The sequence below is a fragment of the Hylaeus anthracinus genome, unplaced genomic scaffold, assembly GCF_026225885.1.
Source record: "Hylaeus anthracinus isolate JK02 unplaced genomic scaffold, UHH_iyHylAnth1.0_haploid 26368, whole genome shotgun sequence".
NCBI lineage: Eukaryota > Metazoa > Arthropoda > Insecta > Hymenoptera > Colletidae > Hylaeus > Hylaeus anthracinus.
The window spans coordinates 1990-12440 of record NW_026534995.1 but is presented as its reverse complement, the minus strand read 5'-3'; the positions used below and the strand labels follow the sequence as shown (position 1 = coordinate 12440).

Here is a 10451-nt window from a genome sequence, read left to right as displayed (position 1 = left end):
CTGGACAACCTAATACATATCGTACTTTATCATATATTAAGATATATCGTGACAAATCGTTAAGTACTATCACATGTTACATTAAAATATCATGTATCGTCGTGTGACATCGTACACCATCATACCCAATCATATATCGTCATATGTTATCATGTATCAGGTATCGCTATTACGTAGTAATTTTTTGTCCTTTAATAAGCTACCTACGTAATAAAAATAAAGCAACAAATGTATCCTCACGTATTCTGTTCGCCATATTCCAGTGAAGCAGGGGCGAAACCTCATTCCGATGGATCCGAACGGCTTGTCGGATCCCTACGTCAAGCTGAAGTTAATCCCGGATTCGGACAACGTGAAGAAGAAAACAAAGACAATCAAGTCCTCCTTAAACCCAGAATGGAACGAGACAATCATTTTGTAAGTGACGCGTTAACCTACGGTTAGCGATGACCTCTCAAAAGGTCTTGCCCGAGCAAATTTGTCGAGCAAGCGAATACTATGGAAGTCTGTGTTATATCGAGCACGTCATCGGACCAAATTAGATCTTGACAATTTGAAAGACGTGACCTTTTCAATTCACCGGAATATTTTCGTAACGTTGGATGTCTCGAACATCTTGGATATATTAAATGTAGGAATTGACGGGATTTTGATTCTCGAAAAGTTGTACAGAGTAGAGTAAAAGTGACCTTAAATCAAATTCAACTTTAGAAGTTCTGAGACTGTACAGCATCGCTACTCACGATTAGCGACGATTCGATGTTTCTTGCGATTGGCAAGAGTTTGTTCTTTCAGCGACCTGAAAGCAGAAGACAAAGACAGACGACTCCTGATCGAAGTTTGGGATTGGGATCGAACGTCCAGGAACGACTTCATGGGCTCCCTGTCCTTCGGGATCTCGGAGCTGATGAAAGCACCAGCCAGTGGATGGTTCAAACTCCTCACTCAAGAGGAAGGAGATTTTTACAATGTACCTGTGCCGGAGGAAGGAGTGGACCTCGCGGAGCTGAAGGTCAAGATGCGAGTACGTTGACCGGAATTGTCTTAAAAAATTCAGTTCGACGGTATAGAGCTGAGAATATTTGAAAGTTTGGCAACTCGAAAATTCCAAATAAAATGTTTAACTGGGCGAAAATGTAGCTCAAGTCACGCTAGTCTCTTTCTATTGGTATGCAAATTAACACGTTGACTGCTAGAGAAATATTCTTGAAAATTTCTGTTAGGATTAAATATTATCCAGACTATTGGAGACTACATGATCAAACATCTATCGTGGTATTTGTTTTTGTAACTTCATCAAAATGCATGAATTTCATTTAAATTCATTTCCTTTGATGCTTAACTTTCAGAATTAATATCTTTAGTTATTCGGTGAAAAGCACTATCATCCACATATGGGTGACGTGGCGATCAACGTGTTAATTATTTAAAAAAACATTCGAATTTCTTAACATCACTCGAACTACTGCACTTCAGCAAAATTTCAAATTCTATTGGATGTTTAGGTTATCCAATTCCCTGAATTGGAGGTTCCTTCTACATAGATCGGTTTTGAAAGAAGAAATTTAATTTTCTAGAAAACCTCGGTCACGAAAAAGACCACGACCGCCCAGGACAAGGAGGTGCCTCACAACATGGGCAAGAGCGATTTGATCAGGGCGAGCGACTTCAACTTCCTCATGGTGCTTGGCAAGGGCAGCTTTGGCAAAGTAAGTTCGTTGACTGATAGAACGATAGAATCTAATTCTCATCTAGACTTTAGGGACGGGATGTTTAACACGTTGGCTGCCAAGTTGAAACTCGTGAAAATTGTTACAAAGTTAAAATTATGTCTCGAGACTATCGAAGATTAGATAAGTTAACATTCGTTGTAGTACAGAATTTTTTAACGTCGTCAAATTTTCGAATCCTATCCGGATTCATTTTCACTATTGCCTCTTACCTTTGGAATTAACTTTTTTAGTTTCTTAACAAAAAGTCCTGTCACCCATTTGTGGGTGACGTGGCGACCAACGCGTTAAGTGGACATACCTCTAGATTGGTGGAAATTATGCGATGTTTACGATCCCTCTTATAAGGAAACGATTTAAACCGTGTTATTTCGATCAGTAAACTTGGATTCACTTTACGTGGCGACTGTATTGCCTAAGTTAACTCGACCACGGTCGTTAAATAGTGTAATGTCCCATGAGCGTGACCGCAGCGTGATCGTCGCTTGAGCGTTACGCCCCTTGAGCCCCGGTGGGAATCAGACTTAAGTATCTACAGTTACGAGCTGTAAAGAATGCCTCTGAGCGATGTTCACAGTCAGAAAAATTCTCACATAGTGCACTTTGACGATAGCAATCCTATTACTCATTAGTCGACTATTGATGTCTATGCAAATTAATATTTTTTCTAATACGGAAGAAGAACTGGAACTTAAATGAAAGTATGTTTTATCAACGCTCTACATCTGTACCTACATCGTTACTGATATTTCATATATTTTTATACATACTTGTATTTATTAGGCTGTCCCAAAAGTTGCTTCCGTGACTTGCGCTCAGTTATTTTGTGTGACACTATTTATATAAATAAACAACCTAATTTTTTAGATGTTAATGTTGTAACAGTAATGTAGCAAAATGAACCGTACGCGATTCAATAACGTAACATTAGACATAAAATGTCGTGTATGTGTTACTATTTAAGGAAATGGAAGGAAATTTTTGGACAACCAATAATATTATAAGTACATAAATATCCTCAATCTACCGAGTCTACAGTTAGTTTATGTAATATGATATCGTGACAACAGTGAAATAACCCTTGCGTTATTAATAATAAAATCCTGATAATAGTGACGTAACCCTATGTTTTAAACTATGGGATTCTGGTAGTAAATAAATTACCTAGAATCGCAAATAGCGAAATTCTAAAAATACCGACACAACTTTCCTCATAAATTTGTTTCGCCAAATTTAAATTTCATCCGGAAACATTCTCTCTAGTTCTGCAGTATTCACGCGACGCAACGAATTTCAGGTGATGTTAGCGGAAAGAAAAGGTACCGACGAGCTGTACGCCATAAAAATCTTGAAGAAGGACATTATCATTCAGGACGACGACGTGGAGTGCACCATGGTCGAAAAACGCGTTTTGGCGTTATCAAGTAAGCCACCGTTTTTGGTGCAGTTACACTCCTGTTTCCAGACTATGGACCGACTGTATTTCGTGATGGAGTACGTCAATGGAGGAGACTTGATGTACCAGATACAACAGTGCGGAAAGTTCAAAGAGCCAGTGGCAGTGTAAGCATTCCCTGCATTTTCTATCTACAAATACGTAAATGATGGTTAATTATTCAAGGTTAATGATTCCATCAGACAATTATACAACAAATTTATACATTTATAACAGTCAGACATTTTAAAAATGTTAAGACGATTATAAATTTATAAATGTATGAAACACTCACAAAACCATCGACGCTGCCCTAAAACAAAGTTAACGCTAGGTTTACAGAGATTTCTTATCAGGTTTCCATTACTGAAGTAATGCTTTGACAAATAAAGTCGATTTACTAAAATTAATTAGGAGGATCGAACAAAAATGAATTTGGATATATGCCTGCCTTTTTACATGGATAAAAGTCAGCATAAGTGGTTGACGAAAAATATAAATGGTTTCTTAACTCTTATAAAACCTCGTGAAATTCGGAATGAACAAATTCACCGCGCTCCGTAAGCCTAATGTTAAATAAACCACAGCTACTATTTCCATAATTAAAAAGAAAATATCACGTTAAAAATTATTTTTCCCTAGATTCTACGCGTCAGAAATAGCAATTGGTCTGTTCTATCTTCACGGCCGTGGCATCGTGTACCGAGATCTAAAGCTGGACAACGTCTTGCTGGATCACGACGGTCACATCAAGATCGCCGATTTTGGAATGTGCAAAGAGGGTATCACTGGCGATAAGACCACTAAGACCTTCTGCGGGACACCAGACTACATTGCTCCAGAAGTCGGTTTAACCTTTATATTAGGTTGTCCGAAAAGTTTCTTTCGTTTTATTAATAATTCATTCATACACAATATTTTATGTTTTACGTTACATTACAAAATCGTGTACAATTCATTTCGCTCCGTTACCGTTACAGCATCAATGTCTAAGAAATTAGATTGTCTATTTGTATAAACACTGGCACAGAAAATAATTGAATGCAACTCACGAAAGAAACTTTTCGGACAACCTAATATTTATCACTGTAGTATCCGCGCCTCCCATACCCAACAATAAGGAGTCAAATAAGAACACGAAACGTAGGGTACGGGATTGGTCTTGTAGGTAAAGCGGCCGACTGTGGATCCGAGGATCGTGGCTTCGAATCCTCGTGCCTTATTTTTCGTTATAGACTCCTACATCACCAAACGACTCCACCATGAAGCCTGTACGTTTAATCGATACGTTTATTCTGTCGTTGCAGATCATTCTGTATCAACCATACGGAAAGTCGGTCGATTGGTGGGCATACGGCGTTCTACTGTACGAAATGCTCGTTGGTCAGCCTCCTTTCGATGGAGAGGACGAAGAAGAGTTATTCGTCGCCATTACGGATCATAACGTCAGCTATCCGAAGAGTCTTTCAAAAGAGGCCAGGGAAATCTGCAAAGCGGTGAGCGCACACAATTAATCACAGAAATCCCTCGATGTAACGACAAGCATTTAGATAAACGTGTACATTTTTGTATTTTTCAATATATCATTATTAGAGTATTACTAATGGATTGGCGAGGCTTTCCCGATGAAAATGACTACAAACACGATACGGTTTGAAATATTTTTAATTATATGTTTAATAACGGTATCTAGTTACGCATAAATACGTTCATCGGGAAAGTCTCGCCAATCCATTGTTGATACTTTCACGAGGATATATTGAAAAATACAGAAATGTAAACTTTCCTTAGTGGATGATTCGTGACGCGAATGGCGACCAACGTGTTGAGGGGGTATTATCGTCTAGAAGTTTGTTTCTTCAGTAATTTTTAGGAATTAATTTTGCGAAAATTATCAAGCCTACAGTACCAGTGTTTTTTATGCATAATAAAACACGTTTCAACTAACAGCACAAATTTTTATGAAACACTTCATTGAAATCTGTACAAGTTATACGCTGTTATGCAGGTTGTGGCGTGAGACGCTCGTTCAATCGGACGCACAGGCTGTGGCGGTTCTAGTCGTCTGAGACAGAAAAATAAATCTTCTTCTCAATCTATATGAATGTAGTTATCGTCTGAACTAGAATTAAGTAAGTACGAAATATTTTATCGGAATCGCAGCCGTTTGAAAATTAAGGTTTAATTTTCAAAATGAAATCTTAACCCGGAAAATTGCTAACTAAAATATGAGAGCAGAGTTAAAATATTCAAGCTATCGGTACAATTCTAGTTCAGACCATAGGCGATGGTGCCCTCGAAATGCGTGTAAAACCAGAAGTCGGTCGGTCCAATAGTTTTTGAGGAAAACGTGTGCGCCCGACTTGAAAACTGTCGTTTCGAGAAAAACGCGTTTAAAGTTTGCTATACATTTAGCACTAACACTAGTGAACAGCCTTTAAGCCTCTGTAACTATGAGAGCTGTACGAATTTCGAATTAATATTTTAGAGGCACTTTCTCAAAACCCCAAATGATAACAAAATGCAAAAAAAAAAAAAAAAAAAAAAAAATCGAATGTTTAAAGTTTCTAGACGATAATACCCCCTTAAAGCGTTACATCGAGGGATTGCCGCAACACGTTCGCTATCACTGTTCAGTTGACGGTTACTTCCAAAGAAAAATCCCTTCTAATGACTGAAATAAAAAACGGTCGATGCCAGACTTGGCACGCGCGTCTTTCGCAACAATCGATGCGTCGCGTGTGTGCAACACGTCGTGGCGAACGTGTTAAACTGCAATTTCTTTCACGAGCAGTCACTCTGTATGTACGTTTCGCGCGGTTCAGTTCCTCACAAAGAATCCAGTGAAGAGATTGGGCTGCGGGCTGCGGGGCGAGGAAGATGTACGCAGTCACGCGTTCTTCCGACGCATCGATTGGGAGAAGATAGAGAATCGCGAGGTGCAACCACCGTTCAAACCGAAGATCGTGAGTATCGATGCATTCCCATGCAGGTCGAGGCATTTAAAACAACCCATCCGGATAACCCATTTATGTTCGAAGATTGCGAAGAATGCACGAGGCAAAAGCTGTTTGATTTCATGGGAGAACATCGGGTCGTGATTCTTTTTTAATCGATGAAATGAAATGTTTTAAACGGTGGCCTAGGAATACCATTGACGCTTCTAAAGAAGTTTTGTTAGGAATCGCTCTTTGTTATTAATTCTTTCGTTGTCTTAAATGCCTCATCTATTAGGTTGTGCCAAAAGTTTCTTTCGCTTTATTAATAAGCAATACATGCGGAATATTTTATGTTTTATGTTACATCACTGAATTGTGCACGATTCATTTTGCTCCGTTACTGTTACAAACATGAATATCTATGAAATTAGATTGTCTATTCATATAAACACGATCACATCAAATAATTGAGTGTATACTCGCGAAAGAAACTTTAGGGACAACCTAATACGTACAATAATCCCTGCTTCTATGTCGTCACATGGATCGGTTCGTTTGTGTTTAATTTAAGAAAGGTAACACTTTCGTTGTATGCTTCACGTTTCTCTCTGTCAAGAAACAAATTTAATCACAAAACTAATAAGGGAACAATTCTGAAGTGTGTTTGTTAGCTTGATGATCCTCGATATTAATATTACAAAGGTGTTTGTTAAGGCCTGGTTGTTAATAATTTTAGTCGCGAGCGAACAAAGTTTGCCAAAGCGCCAGGATAAAGAGTAACAACCAACTAGGACGATCCTGAACGTGACATACAAGCGAGGATTACTTTATCTAACCGACGGTATGCGCGCAATTGGAACGCTAATGCCTCTCGTTTCGTTCGCCAGAAACATCGCAAGGACGTGAGTAACTTCGATAAACAGTTCACATCGGAGAAGACAGATTTGACACCCACGGACAAGTTGTTCATGATGAACCTGGACCAGACAGAGTTCATGGGTTTCTCGTTTCTCAATCCAGAGTTCGTGCAACACGTTTAAACGGATAGAGTTTTTTCTCGTTAGTTGTAACCTCGCCATACGTTTCCTCCCCGCCATTTCCTGGGGTTCATCTTCCTCTTTGCTACTCAGGGCTTTCACCGTCATCTTCTTCCTTCCCCCGCCCCCCGTCCCCCCCCCTCCCCCCCCCCCCACGATTCTATCCAAACTGTAAACACTCTCTTTTCGTTGTTTTTCCGCTTCGTATGCCTTGGGTTTCGGTTTGCTTGAGTCTCGGTTCCAGGAATCGTCACGGGTACAGGCACATCCGAACGACCCATCGTTGTTTTCTTTTTACTTCTCACCTTATCAAAAAGTCAACACGCGACTTCTCGAGCGTATTTTTACCAAAGAATAAGGTGTGTTCGCGTGCACGTTGGTAGCGTCGCGCTAGAATAGGTGTTGAAACATGACGTTGATCGGGGTCGAACGGATTCGTCGAACGAATCCGATAAGCGTGGCAAGGTTAAGCCGAGGAAAGGACGAGAATAAAACTTGCAAATGATCGCGTTGGGAAATCGTGCTTGCCCCACGATTGAATGAAACCGCGAAAATTTCCTAACTGCTGTCCTCGTTCTTCGCGTACATTATTATGCATTTACTTCAGTAAGTTCTACTGTCGCCTTCCAGAGTATATATATATACATATACATATAATGTACAGAGTAATTGTGGAAACTGGGACAGGCTGTAGCTTCTTTCTACGCGAAAATCGTTGAAAGATTGATGGAGAAGATAGACGCGAGAAGGTAAATAAAATCTTATCTTCTTTTTTTTTTTTCTTTTTATTTTTGTATCGGATGTAAGTCGCTCGAGATGGGTGTATTATAATTTAGCTTATTTAGAACAAGTGCAATTACACGTGTTTGAGAGAAGTGCACGACCTTTCGATTGATTTATTTACGATCTTCAGATTTAATATACTTTGTGAAGTGTAATAATTATTTAGATATGGGAAAAGATAAAGAAACATAAAATGAAGAAAGGTGCGAGGAAGTTATTTTCAAATGGGCTATATGGGCTATATGTAAAATTTTAGAGAAACATTAGTAATGAAGTGTTGCTAGTTCGGATAATTGAACAAGTTTATAAGGGAAAAACAAGATATGTAAAGGAAGGTATTATTTCATGTTATAGCAAATCCAATTTGACAAAAATGACTGCGTAAAAAGTTTTATAAGGGCAAAAAACTGAAAAGTTACGTACAAAATTAAAAGATATACGTATAAAGCTAGGATTTTTAATGAACGGACACAGTTGAAGAAGGTGTGGAAGATTTTGAATAGCTAACATATTGAATGACACAAGACACGGCAGAGGAAATGCAAAAATTGAGCACAAGTTAATCGTTAGAAGAACCAAAAAAAAAGGGATAAATAATATAAAAATGTGTGGTATCATTTGAAAGACTACAAGTCCTCTACGAGTGAACAGAACCACTGACATTTTTTTTTAGAAATCAATTCTTCTCGTTATTCTACATATAAAAGTATTCAAATATGACTATTGAGAATGTAATATTGCGAGATATTTCATATTTTATGATTTGAATATTTCTAATTTGTTAAATTTTTCAGTACATTTTTAAATGGAATAGCAGTTTTAAATGAATAATAAGTAAATGCAAAAATTAAGCACAAGTTAGTTGTTAGAAGAACCAAAAAAAGGGATAAATAATATGAAAATGTGTGGTATCACTTGAAAGACTACAAGTCCTCTACGAGTGAACAGAACCACTGACATTTTTTTTTAGAAATCAATTCTTCTCGTTATTCTACATATAAAAGTATTCAAATATGACTATTGAGAATGTAATTTTGCGAGATATTTCATATTTTATGATTTGAATATTTCTAATTTGTTAAATTTTTCAGTACATTTTTAAATCGAATAGCAGTTTTAAATGAATAATTATTTTGAATTTTCTCTTCTAGATTAGATTTCAGATACCTTACGAAAACGTCTTTGTAGCGGTTACATCCAATCAGAATATTCAATACAACGTGTCTCTACGGCATCCATCCACGCTCACTGTATCTCACAAATGTACCGGTACATATCAATTTTCTACTTATCAGCATTTATTGTACGTTTCAAACTGGTCCAATCCATTATTAACAAACAAAATCGACGACGATTCGAAATGTGTTTACGACGTGGTTTACGGTTCGACTATAGTCACGCTCAGGTACTACGTAATCCAACATAATAACTACATATTTCAACATTCAGATGGCGTGCTTGAATGCAGACATAAATTACGAAACATTTCGTATTCCGTTTTCGGCGATCATATTTCAACGAGAAGAATCGATTTACGCGAAGACAATATCAGTGTTTCGTTTACTATTTTATTTAAACTGTGGTAGGAGAAGATAATTTTCGAGGTTGTGCTTATAACATATATTTGTACCTCATCTTCGTACCGGACGTATGTATGAAATTCTATTGACTTTTATGTTTTAATTAGGCGGGATATCTACCATTTATTTATTTGAATTATTGACGCAGGCAAGATCGAATAAACGAAAGGTAAAGGTTGTCGAAAGGTAAAATTTTGTAAAATGAATGCATGCTTTGTGCACGTTGCCATCATTTAGGTATTAAGAGAGAAAAAATATATAGCCCTACGCGAGGCACATCTTGGGTGCTGCTTCTAAACTTAACCTTAAATCTTGATACAATAAAGACGTATTATTACCATTAGTACTAATACTTCTACTGTTGTTATTATTATTATTATTATTATTATTATAGTCTTTATTAGAGAATTCAACTGTGTCCTGTATCAATTTTTTGTACCTTCACCTAGAATAGAGTCACAGCCTGTTCCACTTTCCACGATTAGTTGGTACATTGAATAAACGAATGAATATATATATATACATATATATATCATTATACATATACGTATACAAGGTGTCCTGTATAAAATGTTACAAGCTATTTTTTCAGCAACTGCTGAAGATATCGCCATAATTTTTTCTTTATAATTACATGATACAGGGGTGCTCAATCTTCTAGTGTGTAATAAATTTTTATGAATTTTTTGTTACTTGGCTAGGTCTTACAAAACTGAAACACATTTCTTTAAACCGTTCTATTTCTAATATACTACGTTGGTTTATATGAAGATAGCTTGTAACGCTTTATAGTGAGCAGCCTGTACATTGTACGTATACAGACACTTACACCACTACGATCTATTACACGATACACAGAAATTTCTATCGGTATTTCGTTAACGTTGCACTCCTCGTCGGTTTATTCTTCGTAAGTAGTGAAAATACGTACGTAGAAACGAGCCTTT

The 10451-nt window shown here is 37.4% G+C and overlaps 1 protein-coding gene across 3 annotated transcripts in view; it reads left to right on the top strand.

The window, feature by feature from the left end:
* Positions 1-9098, top strand: part of LOC128893196 (protein kinase C, brain isozyme-like) — a 33185-nt gene extending 24087 nt beyond the window's left edge. For all 3 annotated transcript variants that reach the window (XM_054154014.1, XM_054154017.1, XM_054154016.1), the window contains 8 exons: positions 264-417; positions 796-1024; positions 1578-1709; positions 3028-3293; positions 3808-4009; positions 4473-4661; positions 5991-6131; positions 6992-9098. In XM_054154014.1, coding sequence (XP_054009989.1) covers positions 264-417; positions 796-1024; positions 1578-1709; positions 3028-3293; positions 3808-4009; positions 4473-4661; positions 5991-6131; positions 6992-7144 — 1466 coding nt within the window. In that variant the 3' untranslated portion in view covers positions 7145-9098. The remainder of the gene's footprint in view (positions 1-263; positions 418-795; positions 1025-1577; positions 1710-3027; positions 3294-3807; positions 4010-4472; positions 4662-5990; positions 6132-6991) is intronic.
* The last annotated feature ends 1353 nt before the right edge of the window (positions 9099-10451 follow it).